This window comes from Mus caroli, chromosome 17, assembly GCF_900094665.2.
Source record: "Mus caroli chromosome 17, CAROLI_EIJ_v1.1, whole genome shotgun sequence".
Lineage (NCBI taxonomy): Eukaryota > Metazoa > Chordata > Mammalia > Rodentia > Muridae > Mus > Mus caroli.
The window spans coordinates 42281871-42294682 of NC_034586.1; the positions used below are offsets into that span (position 1 = coordinate 42281871).

The 12812-nt window shown below is 52.8% G+C and overlaps 1 protein-coding gene across 5 annotated transcripts in view; it reads right to left on the minus strand.

The window, feature by feature from the left end:
- Positions 1-4884: 4884 nt before the first annotated feature.
- Slc29a1 (solute carrier family 29 member 1 (Augustine blood group)) overlaps positions 4885-12812 on the minus strand; it is a 14422-nt gene continuing 6494 nt past the window's right edge. For 4 of the 5 annotated variants that reach the window (XM_021186098.2, XM_021186096.2, XM_029471474.1 and 1 more), the window contains exons 3-14: positions 12018-12100; positions 10114-10195; positions 9779-9981; positions 9536-9675; positions 9271-9405; positions 9065-9162; positions 8862-8934; positions 7986-8083; positions 7271-7379; positions 6936-7021; positions 5775-5986; positions 4885-5469 (exon numbers count right to left, since the gene is read on the minus strand). In XM_021186098.2, coding sequence (XP_021041757.1) covers positions 5358-5469; positions 5775-5986; positions 6936-7021; positions 7271-7379; positions 7986-8083; positions 8862-8934; positions 9065-9162; positions 9271-9405; positions 9536-9675; positions 9779-9981; positions 10114-10195; positions 12018-12046 — 1377 coding nt within the window. In that variant the 5' untranslated portion in view covers positions 12047-12100 and the 3' untranslated portion in view covers positions 4885-5357. The remainder of the gene's footprint in view (positions 5470-5774; positions 5987-6935; positions 7022-7270; positions 7380-7985; positions 8084-8861; positions 8935-9064; positions 9163-9270; positions 9406-9535; positions 9676-9778; positions 9982-10113; positions 10196-12017; positions 12101-12812) is intronic. The other variant, XM_021186099.2, reaches the window with a different exon arrangement.

Consider the following 12812-nt stretch of genomic DNA (forward strand, 5'->3'; position numbering starts at 1 on the left):
TCGAAAAACCAAAAAAAAAAAAAAAAAAAAGAGTATCTTCTTGCCAGTCAGTGGTGGTGCACGCCTTTAATCCCAGCACTTGGGAGGCAGAGGCAGGTGGATTTCTGAGTTTGAGGCCAGCCTGGTCTACAGAGTGAGTTTCAGAACAGCCAGGGCTACACAGAGAAACCCTGTCTCAAAAAACCAATAAATAAATAAGTAAATAAATAAATAAATAATATCTTCTTACCCTTTACCAACTCTGGGCACGTGGTTTAATTCCCTTAGCCGGGCCTGCCCGATGTTCCCATTCCCTGGCGAGAAACCGGAGCCACAGAGAATGGCTTCTCCTGGTTTGAACAGCTGGGCCCAAGACAGATGACTCTGTGGGTCTGAATTCAAGCCAAGTGGCCCCAGCCCCTGAAAAGGCCAAGGAAGAGTGTGCTGCTATCTCGGGCCCTGCTGATCCACACTTAGCACTTTCCCACAGCTAGGACCCAGAAAGCCGTGTGCTCAGGACTACCGAAAGGGTAGAGGGCTGAATGGGCACACCCTGAAAACAAACAGGGTAAGTGTGGGCTGCAAGGCTCAGAGCCTGGCTAGAACACAGTCACCGATGGGTTAAGGAGTTGAGGACTCTGGCCATTCCCACCCTAGGAACACGATGGTCCCCAGGGACCTGTATGGACTGCCAGTCTGGCTGTGACATCATTCTGGCCAACCTCCTGCCGTCACGCTTTCCTGTTTGCACGGCCAGACAGTACAGCTCTCTGCTCGCATCCATTCCCAGTTGCTATCAACTTAATTCTACGAACAATTTATTTTAGGTGAGAATTGAGGTTCTCCTGTCTCTCCACTTCCCTGTACCCCTGTTTTCACATCTCCTCCTTTCTATACCTAGAGGTTTTTAAACAAAGGTAGAATTTACCAGCCTTCTCATGTAAACACCGGAAAAAGCAGACATCCTTGCAGTCACTGGTCTGCTCAATTGCAGTGGTGGATTATGACCACAAGGGGGTGCTCTGCAATCATCACCACATTGACCCACACAGTAAAGGGACACAGTAAAGGACTTTTACATCCGTGGCAGCTCAGTAGACTGCTTTGAACAGAGACCAGAGACGTCAGGAAGTAATGTACAACATTGTGGCAGGAAGGATACCTGGCAGTCCCTTGCTCAAGCCTCCCTCCCTCCCTCCCAGGAGGAGGAAGTGACCTGCACTGGGTCCTGACTGTCCTTGACCTTTAAGGTGGTGCCTACAGAGCTCGCTTGTGGTCAGAAGCCATCAGTGTAGTTACTCAGGGACAAGGCTGTGTGCATTAGAGGAGTTTGGGGTAGGGAAGGCTGAAGAGAGATCTCAGTGGTTAAGAGCACTGGCTCCTCTTCCAGAGCACCTGGGTTCAATTCCCAGGACCCACATGGTAGTTCACAACTGTCTGCAACTAGATGTATATGCAAGCAAAACACCAATGTGCATAAAATTGTTTTTTTAAAAAAAACGGGGGGCTGGTGAGATGGCTCAGTGGGTAAGAGCACCCGACTGCTCTTCGGAAGGTCCAGAGTTCAAATCCCAGCAACCACATGGTGGCTCACAACCATCCGCAACGAGATCTGGTGCCTTCTTCTAGAGTGTCTGAAGACAGCTACAGTGTACTTACATATAATAAATAAATAAATCTAAAAAAAAAAACCGACTTTGGGAGAAAACGATTATATTCCAGATATTTTCTTCAACACTAGTGGCAGAATCATAAATGCCCCCCTCCGACACCCATTCAGGTCAGTGCCGGGGTTGAGAGCCTACTAACATTCAAGGACATTCAAGCAATGAATGTCACCACATAGGTGGGTGGGACATGAGACGGGGTAAACTGTCACATGCTCATGAATATCTTCAGATCACCCCCAGGAACCAGGGAGAACTTTCAGCTCAAAGAACGTGTGACAGGAGATAAGTCATATCACCAACGGCCTAGGGCGCAGAAGGGGGACAGACTCACAAGCCGATGGTAGAGAGTCAAACATCAGGGAACTTTGGGGAAGGGAGAGACACCCTTGTAACCAATGCACAAAAATTCCCTTGTGATGGCGCCATGCCTCAATCCTAGCCCTTGGGAGAGTAGCCATAGTGAGTACCATGCCAGCCAGGCTGCACAGTTGCTGAATCTTCAACACTCTTCTGAAAAGCTAAGACCAGTAAAAAAGGAGTTACAGGCAGGACAGCAGTGGCACATACCTCACATCCTAGTGCTCAGGAGGCAGAGGCAGGAGGATCTCTAGAGAGCACGTTCCAGGACAGTCAGGGCTACACAGAAAAACTGTCTCAAAAAAAAAGGGGGGGGGNGGGGAGCGGGGCAAGGGGAGGGCTGGAGAGATGGCTCAGTGGTGAGAACACTGGCTGCTCTCCCAGAGGTCCTGAGTTCAACTCCCAGCAACCACAAGGTGGCTCACAAGCATCTGTAGTGGGGTCTGGTGCCCTCTTCTGGTGTGTCTGAGGACAGCTACAGTGTACTCACATACATAAAATAAATCTTTGGAAAATGAGTAATTACACTCTCACCAGTTCCTTGTGGCCACACACGGGGTGGATTAGAGGGAACCCAGGAGCCAGACTGCAGGTAGGAAGTTAAAGAGTTTGGGGAAAAAAATTCGGGTTCCCCAGAGGCTACCAGTGTTGAAAAAGAAAGCTGCTAAACCTTTCGTGAATTTCAGTCCGAGGAGGAAGTCAAGTCAGTGAATTCAAGGGCGAGCAGGAGAGACTTGTATTTTTTAGCTTGCCTCCTAGCTAGGGAACAGGCAGTTTGAACCAGATAGCATAGGAAGGCCATTTCTTTTTTCTTTCTTTTTTTTTTTTTGGTTTTTGGAGACAGGGTTTCTCTGTATAGCCCTGGCTATCCTGGAACTCACTTTGTAGACCAGGCTGGCCTCGAACTCAGAAATCCACCTGCCTCTGCCTCCCGAGTGCTGGGATTAAAGGCGTGTGCCACCACGCCTGGCAGGAAGGCCATTTCTAACAGCACACATGTATGCTGGGGGTGTTTGTTGGTTGATTGGTTTGGTTGTTTGAAACATGGTTTCTCTGTATAGCCCTGCTGCCCTGGAACTTGAACTGTAGACCACCAGAACAGCCTTGAACTCACAGATCTGCCTGCCTCTGCCTCCCAAGCGCCAGCATTAAAGGTGTGAGCTACCACCTGCTGAGGCATGTATGCAGTTTTGACAAACTAGTCACGGACATCCGTGCTTGGTACAGTGATGCGTTTAACCCCCAACCCACCACCAAGCTTGGCCTTAGTAAGGATTGATAACAAGCAACTGGGGAATGGAGGGAGGGATGGCTCAGTGGTTAAGAGCATTGGCTGCTCTTCCAGGAAACCTGGGTTCAATTCCCAGTGGCAGCTCACAACTGTCTTTAACTCCAGTCCCAGAGGGTCAGGTGCTCTCACACAGACAATACATGTAAGCAAAACACCAATGCACATTAATTTAAAAAAAAAAAAAAGAAGAAAAAGAATTGAAAACAACCCAGGCTATGGTTGTATACACCTTTAAATCCCAGCACTCAGGAAGCAGAGGCAGGTGGATCTCTGAGTTTAAGGCCAGCATGATGGATAGAGTTCCAGGACAGCCAAGGTTAGAGAGAAACTCTGTCTCAATAAAAAAAAAAGAAAAAAAAGAAAAAAAAAAAACCCACTACTACTCATGAAAGTCTGAAGCCTTTGTTTAAATCAGTTCTCCACCTGTGGATTGTGACCCCTTTGGGGTGGGTCTAAAGACCCTTTCACAGGGGTCACCCAAGGCCATTGGAAAACAGATATTTATAGAAGGACTCATAACAGTAGCAGAATTACAGTTATGAAACAGCAACGAAAATAATTTTATGGTTGGGGCTCACCCCATGAGGAACTGTGTTAAAAGGGTTGAAGCACTAGGAAGTTTGAGAACCACTAGTTTAAATGAAATTTCTGTGAAAAAAGGAAGTCCCAACAGTAGGGCCACCTCTGTAGCCATCAGCTGGTAGAGGATGAGAGAACATACAGCCTTGGGGGAGGGGGCGGGGCAAAAGCTTCTGTCTCCCAGGGCTGGGGACGAGGGGCACTTAGGACCAGAGTGTTCCTCTCCGTTCCAGTCAGTCCTGAGCTGGAGCACCAGCGGTAGCGCCCCCTCCATCGAGGGAGTCTCACATCCCATACCAATGCACCCTTCCTCAGACCACAGTATGGCTGAAGAACTGGGAGGTCCAACGCCAACATGAGGACACATAGGCCCGTTGTTCTCCAGGAAGTCTGGCAGCCTGGGCTTTGGTGTCAGGGCCTGGAGCCAAGGTAAGGGAGAGCCCAGGCCTCAGCCTTTTCCTGCCCAGGGATGTGGGAGTTTGGCCAGGAGCTGGGGGTGGGGCTGGCCAGTTTGGCAGAGTTCATTCCAGGAGCTGAGGACAGTGTGGTGGGGGAGGGGAAGGTAGTGGGGAAGACAAAGCTGCCTCCATTTCCAGGCCCTTGAAATGAGAAAGAGGGGCTGGGGCATAGCTCGGCTAGCAGAGCGCTTGCCTAACATGCACAAAGCCCTGGACTTGATCCCTAGATCCAGGACATGGTGGTACACAGCTGCAGTACCAGCACACAGGAAGCAGTTCAAGGCCACCTTCAGGTACTTATGGAATGTGAAGACCACTCGGGCTACATCTTTCTAAATCTGGGCCACAGTCTGGGTGGCGTCTTGGCTCCAGGCCTGTCTCTTCCCTGTGCTCCCAGTAGGGGGCGCTGCAGCCCCTCTGAGACTGAAGGACTGCATCCTCCCCGTTATACCCAGGCCCAGCCTTGGGTCATTGCAGAAACCTAGATTCAGACTGCCAGCCTTCTCTCCTCTCCAAGGAGTTAGTTAAACCTTGGGAGGATGCACAGAGCTATGGAGAAAAAAAAATGTTTATTTAATCAGATGGCCTCTGAAGGCACCTGGTTTCTGTCAGTATAAAAAAGGCAGTAAAATGACAAGGGCTGGGGACATGGAACAGGCACAGAAGGAAGAAAGGCGAGGGGAGGGACATCAGGTCACACGACACCAATCAGCCATCCGCCTCCGCCCCATCCTGTGATAGGCAGGGCGGACAGATCTTTCTTGGCCCTGTAGTCTCTTGTGCTTGGAGTAAGCGGGCATCAGTCGGAGCTGTCAGTCAGAGGCCATTGAGCCCTTGCCATTCTGACCCCGAATTCCAAGTCCACCCGCAGGCCATCGCTGGCTCCTGGACAGCTGGGCACAGCGAGGTCCAGAGGAAAGCAGAAGTCAGCTAGAAGAGCAGCCCCTCTCGACCCCTGCTCGTCCCTGGCAGGGAAGGAAGTGAGCAGGAAGCAGGCAGTGTAGTTCTTCTGTCCCCACAGGGTCACACAAGTGCCCTTAATAAGAAGGACAACACAGCTCCCAGAGCCAGGCCCAGACACAGAAAGAAGGACATGATGTTTCCTGCTGTCTCCGCCTCAGCTGGTTTGACTTTCCTAAAGGGAAAGGCAGGGTAATCTTAGGCAAGCTGAGCCCAGCCCTGCCCCCGCATACCTTCCAACACTCCCAATCCCCGCCCACTTCTTGGGAGACCGTGTCTAAGGACCATCCTCCACCCAGTCTTGATCCCTTCGCACACAGCTCAGCAGGAGCACATTAGCAAGCCCTCACCGCCACTGCCCCTCAAAACCCCCCAGCAGCTCCAACTCTGGGCAGCTTTGAGGTGAGGAGGGACTCTCCTACTGCCATCTCCCTGTAAGTCCTGCCTGATGTCACCAAATCTCCTCATGCCCCGACTCACTTGGGCCCGAAGCACATGCAGAGGCTGGCGAGGTAGCCATTGGAGAAGGCAAAGGCGGCCATGAAGACGATGAACCAGGCGTCATGCTTAAAGGTGAAGTGCTGCCGCTGCGCGCCACAATGGCGTGCCTTCACGTTGCAGAGCATCAGCAGGGGAACAAACACAATCCTCGAGGCAACCAGAACTGGCAGCCAGCGGCTATCCTGGCCAGGCTGCGAGCGAGCACAGGCAAGGCTTCAGCGCGTGTGTCAGTCCTCCCGGTCTCCTGGGGCCCCTGGGGACTTGGATAAAACCTCTAGGCCTGGGTGCCTTTGGGGGTGCTGATTGCTAGGGGTGCAGTGGTGCCTATGATATGTCGAGATGTATCTTTCCATCTAGGTGGGAGCCACGACACGCACGCCTCTGCCGGGCTACACGCCAAAGAACTGTACACGTGGGCCAGGGATGGCTCAATAGTTAAGAGTCCTGCTCTTGTAGGAGACCCGGGTTTAGTTTCCAGTCCTCACAAGCTCCTCTAACTCCAGCTCCAGGGGATCTGGTGCCCTCTTCTGGCCTCTGTGGGCATTGCATTCACACACACACACACACACACACACACACACACACACACAGAATTTGAAAGTCTTAGCTGGGTCAGGGTGGCACATGCACTTGGGAAGCAGGGAGTAAAGAGATCTGAGTTCCAGGCCAGCCTGGTCTACAGAGTAAATTCCCAGATAGCAACACACAGAGACCCTGCCTCTATAGACAGATAAACAAACGAATGAACTTGTACACATAAGTTATGAGTAGTACACGGTATTTTTCCCTTCTTGCAGGTTTTTTGTTTTTAAATGAGTACACCGGTAGCTGTCTTCAGATGCACCAGAAGAGGGCATCGGATCCCATTACGGATGGTTGTGAGCCACCGTGTGGCTGCAGGGAATTGAACTCAGGATCTCTGGAAGAGCAGTCAGTGCTCTTAACCTGTTGAGCCACTGCTTCCCCCCCTCCCCCCATTTTTTTCCCTTCTTGCAGTTTTACAGATGGGACCCAGATGCATGCTAGCAAGCCCTCTATTAGTCACAGAGCCACACTGCAGCCACCATACTTTCTTGGGGTCCCTCTTGGCCTCAGCTGGACACCTGAACCCCACAGCCCTGCCGCCCATGCTGTACTCACCCACATGCAGACAGCAGTGAGGCTCCGGCCTAGCCAGTCAAAGACATTGAAATTCAAGAAACAGGCCACGGGAATGAAATAGCTTTCTAGGAAAGAGAGTTAAGACTTAGCACCTGGCCCTCTCTGGGTCTGGGCCTCTTCATTCTGCCTCAGAGGTTTCCATCCAATGGCAGGGTGTCTAGTAGGCCCGTGTAGATCCAGCTGGGCAGAGGGAGCCCCAGAGGTTGCCCATACCCCACCCATGATTCCGCTTTAGACTCTGGGTGAATCCGTCCTGGGAGGGAAGTGCGGGGGCTGGGGGGGGGGTGTTCGTGGGGGGACAGGGACACACTTACTCCAGGGACTTGTGCCTGCGATGCTGGATTCCACCTCAGCGGCCACAGCAGGGAACAACCCAATGGTGACCGTGAAGATGAAGCAGACAGACAGAGCCGGGACACAGATCTGGAGAAAGAGAAGAGAAGAGATTTATCCAGGGCCCTAGGTTGTCATGGCTCTGTGTACAAAAGACCAAAGAGCCAGACACTGGTGCCATACCCCTTTTTAATCCCAGCACTCAGGAGGCAGAGGCAGGCTGATCTCTGAGTTCAAGGCCAGCCTGGTCTACAGAGTGAGTTCCAAGACAACCAGGGCTACATCAAAACCCTGTTCTTGAAAAAACAATAAACAAACAAACAAACAAATAAATAAATCTCACAGATGGGGCTGGAGAGATGGCTCAGCAGTTAAAAGCACTGACTGCACTTTTGAAGGTCCTGAGTTCAATTCCCAGCAACTACTTGGTGGCTCACAACCATCCGTAATGAGATCTGTTGCCCTCTTCTGTGGTGTCTGAAGACAACTACAATGTACTTATGTATAATAAATAAATAAATAAATCTTTTTTTTTAAATCTCAAGACAGACAGACAGACACACACACCCACAGCATTCATAGGAAGACAGGAGAAAGCCCAGTCTTAGGTCAGAAAGGGAAGTGGTATAAGGTAGAAACAGCAAAAGGAGAAAGAAGGGTGAGGAAGGGTAGGCAGGACACCCCGGGCCCACGTACACTCTTAAGTATGGCTTTGATAGACTGGTTTCTGTTGGTGGGTGGAGAGTTGGGGCCTGGCACCCCAAATTCCTCTCTTCTTCCTTTTGGCTCCTCTCCTGTCGGGTGAGAGGTTGTAAAGGGTTTTTAAGTTTTGGGGAGGACAGAACAACAGGTAGAATGAGCTGGAGGTGGGCACCTCCCTTAACTGGCTAGTCCACAGTTATACCCTAATAACCCTTGACTCGAGCCCCCGGGGGCTGACCCTTCCCCCGGGAGGCTCCTGTTATTCTCTGTTCCCTCTGAAGCCGCTGACCTCTGTCCGAATGCCCGAGACATTCAGGGTGACCCAAGTTTCCCTTCTTTCTTCATCAAGATGTCATGTAGGTCAGGCTGGCCTTGAACTCACTGTATAGCCAAGGATGACCTTGAATACAGTCCTCCTGCCTCTCCTTCCCAAATGCTAAGGTTACATGTGCACCACCTTGCCCAGTGCAGGAATCAAACTCAGGCCTTTGTGCACCCACTCTTACCAACTGAGCAACACGCCAAGACCCCTGCAAGGCGTCTGTGCTATCTTCCCCGGTTCATCCCTCTTTTACCCTCTCCCTACCTACTCATGGCCACTGTGTCCTCCTTTGGCTCCCAGCTGCCAGTTAACACAACATGCCCGAAACCCTCCCCCTCCCATCCTACCACCCTACCAGACTTCCTTTAGTAATTAAGATCTTTACTTATAGGCGTGGTGGCGCACGCCTTTAATCCCAGCACTCGGGAGGCAGAGGCAGGCGGATTTCTGAGTTCGAGGCCAGCCTGGTCTACAAAGTGAGCTTCAGGACAACCAGAGCTATAAAGAGAAACCCTGTCTCAAAAAACCAAAAAAAAAAAGATCTTTACTTATGAGATCCAACTTGGTCTCCTGCTCTGCAGGCCCCGCAAGGTTGAGCTGCAGGTAGTGGCGATAGAATTCCTGTTCAGCAAGGGAGATGGGAGAAGTAGAGTCAGGGCAGCTCCAGGCATCCGAGCTTGCCATCCTTTAGTTTCAAGACACCCTTGCTTTGAAACCCCGAGGCCTCCCCAGCTCCCCCCCATTTGCTCACCGTCCGAGGCAGAGCCAGGTAACACAGGATGGCCAAAATGACAACTGCACAGGCTGTGATGAAGTAGCCAAAGGCGCTTTCTGACAGCTCAGAACCACCTGGCGCAGACAGTGCACAAGCTTAGATTAGCTCCCCCCTTCCCAATCACCCTACCCTGCCTCCCCACAACTAGCAAAGCAGGGCAGTGTGCGCGCAGTTGGACTCACTGGCAATGGCACAGATCATGGCGACAGAGGTGAAGAAGCCAGCCAGGCCCTGGCCACTCATGATGGGGGCTGTGTAGTTGGCTGGCAGGACGCCTGCCAGACCGAAAAGGCTGGCTTGCAAAATGGCACCAAATGCTGGGGAGTAGCAAAGACAGCTTGTCAGCAGAGGCTGGCTTCCCAGGGAGCTTTAACCTGAACCACCCCCACCCTGATCTCAACCCAGGCCCATGGCTGCCCATCCCGTCCCCCCCCCCACCCCGATTACAATTGATGAGCACAATCTTGATCATGGTGATGACAAAGAAGGACAGAGCATCCATCTCCACCTTCACCAGGGCGGCAGTGACAAGGAATACCAGCAGGATCGCCACCAGGCTGCCCAAGATCCGAACAGACTGAGAGATCCTAGGAGAGGCAGGGGGGTGGCAGTGGGGGGGGGGGTCAGGAAGGGTCAGCCTGGGGCTGAGGAAGCAGGAGCTGGCTGGGAATCATGGACGGGGAGGCTCACCGCTGATGCAGAAACGAGTTGAGGCAGGTGAAGACCAGCAAGGGCAGCATGGCACACAGGGTCATGACATTGTTGAAGATGGCACTGAGAGAACTCCGGGCTGGCAAGGCCGCTGTGGGGTCAGCCAAGGCCTTGGTGCTTTCGCATGATTGATCAGTGTCCAAGGACACATTCTGGGACACGTCCAGGCGGTTTGTGAAATACTGTGGGGTTTGCAGAGGTTGAGTGTTGGGAACCTCTGTCCCTCTCTGTACCCAGAGGTACAGAACCAGGCCTTGAAAGCCTAAGGGACATGTCCTCTGGAGCCTAGTACCTGACCCCCACTCCAACCTCACCTTGGTTGCTGTCATAAAAAAATTCCAGGGGAGCAGTGTCCCCAGGCCCAGCACAAAGAAGATAAGCCATACTGCCTTATACCTGCGTAGGAAAAACGCAAAGTGATCGGTCAGCCCACCTTCCCTCCCTCCCGTCTTCCCAGTGGTCCCAGCTGTGTGTATCCACAAGTAGGCGCCCTCCTGCAGAGGTGTGAGGGATGTGTAGGTCCTGGGTACAGGACAGGCTGTAAGATGGGTTGAAGGAAAAGGGCTGGTGGCAGTTCTGAATGACACGGGAGACAGAACCTTTGTTCCCAAGTCCTAGAAGGTTCAGGGGGCCGGGTGAGCCGGGAAGCAGTGTGATGACCCACACTTCCAGAGCTGGTGTTGGAACCTCTGTTAAAGTGGGCGGGTAAAGGGCAGTGGGCACAAGCCCCAGCCCCACCACACCAGCTGGAAGTAGCTGGAAGTAGTTAAGCTGTCTAAGTGGGAACGCCAGTTCCCTCAAGAACTCTGAGGTCAAAAAACAACACCCAGGCAATTCTAGACCCAGTGGGTCACGTGGCTGGGGGTAGCGGGTGGGGACTAGGAAGTAGAGAGCTATAGATTTTTTTTTCCCTTATTAGATAGACAGAACCAGTTTTGTAGTCCAAACTACCTACGGCAGGGCAGATAGACTAGGACTTATGGCTGCCATCTGGTTCTGAGCATGACTTCGGATAGTCTTTGTCTGTAAGCTTAGTGATCCTGGTCCCTTCCATTACAGTTGCCTAGTAAAATACCTTCCCCTTACCCGGCATCTACAGGCTGTACAGAGATAGTAGCAGAGACCCAACACAGTGGAACAGGCCTCTTGCAAGCCTGAAATGGGACAGCCAGAAGAGCAGTCTAAGCCATGGCCGCACCACAGCCTTCAAAGCCCTCATCCATTCCCTCTGAGGTCAAGATGCTCAAGGCTTGGTTCAAAGGCTCAGATGGAAGGTAAAATTCCGAGGGAAGGTTATACAAGGACAGGAGGTCAGAGAAGAGCTGCCGAGCCAGGCAGCAGTGAAATGGGTAGACTGTTGAAGAGGCGAGGCCAGGGCACCAGGCAGCCTGGGAAGGAAAGGAGGCAGGAAGCTGGAACCTACAATGACAATTCTTCCCCTCACAGAAGGCTGGTATTCTCACCAGACTTTACAGAATGGAGAAATGGTCCCAGAAAGATGCAGCTAACTCTCCAGTCAGAATGGGCCTAGTTACATAGCACAAGAGGGAAATGGTGGGCAGGGGAACCGTGAGAGGTTCAGAGACCCAACAGGACAGAGGGGCCATCTGGAAAGAGTGTATCATGGCTTCATGAACTTCCACAAGCCTCAGCCCCTCTGAAGGACTCGACTCGAGCTCCTTTTCCATCCTAGCACACATTCTGGACCTTAACTAGCTTGAGGAAGATCCCAAGCTCCCGAGCTAGTAGGCTGGAAGGGTCAGGTCAGAGAGCAGCGTGGGCTGAGGTCATGCAAGGGCAAAGCCCCAGGGCGACCCCCAGGGACAGGGGTAGTCCTGCCAGATGTGTTCTGGAATGAGGGAAGCAGCCAAGTGTCTCCCCACAGTGATGGTGGGAGGAGCTGGAAGCTGCTGTCTAGCTGCGCATAACAGTGGAAAGACTGAGACACTCCAATAGGGACCTACTGCCCACCTAGCCCTGAGGGCATGCCAGCCAGCACCCAGCCAGGGCATGCATATTCTCCACCCTACCCCATGCAGACCTGACTCAGAAGCACCAGGCTGGGAACACATTTAGTCCTGAGGTCCCCTCTCTCAAGTCCCAAACACCGCACCTCCCTCCCTCCCACCCTTACCCTAGAGACTCACTCCCCAGATCTCCAGACCGGCTCCCCCCTCCCTGCAACCACCCTACGCCACACCCCTTGGCCACCCAGTACCTGTCCTGAGGCTGGTGACTGGTTGTCATGGCTCCAGTGTTCTCGGCTGTGCCTGGCTGGCAGCTCCCTCCCTCTGGCTCTTGCTGGGGGTAAAGGAATATCGAGCCCTGTCTGGCTCTGCTTCCACACTACCCTGGGCCTTTCTCAGACTCTTGGGGGGTGGGAGAGGGGGTAGAGCTGGACACAGAGTAGGCAAGGGAAGCCTCTGCAGACACAGGACCACTCAGCTCAGCCCCATCTGGCCTTTGGCCCCAGGAAGGCCTTCCTGTCGTCTCTCTGCCTGATTGGGCTGCACCTGGCTGCCAGCCTGGCCGCTGCCACCGCTATTTTTATCCAGCAGCAGAAGCAGTTTAAAAGCTTGGAAACCGAAGGGTGGGGAGCAATCGAGGAGGAGGAGGAGGAGGAGGACGGATGATTGAGAGACAGGGAAAGACAGTCAAAGAAGACAGAAAAGAGAAAAGGGGTCAGGGACAGTGACAACAGTGGACAGAGCAGGCAAAGGGGAGGAGACAGAGCAGAGGGGGAAAAGGGAGAAAGAGTGAGAGAGCAAACAGACCCTGTAAGGAACTCAGGTCTCCTGAGGCCTGCCATGAGCCTGCACTCTCCCCTCCTGGGTGCCCCCACCCCATCACCCAATCAAGACTGTGGCAGGGAGGGCCTTCCCTTCGCAGACTGCTTCCTATAGTAATCGGAACTCCCTCCAGCCTCTGCTGGAGCCAGCCTCTGCTGGAGCCAGCCTCTGCTGGAGCCAGCCTCTGCTGGAGCCAGCCTCTGCTGGAGCCAGCCTCTGCTGGA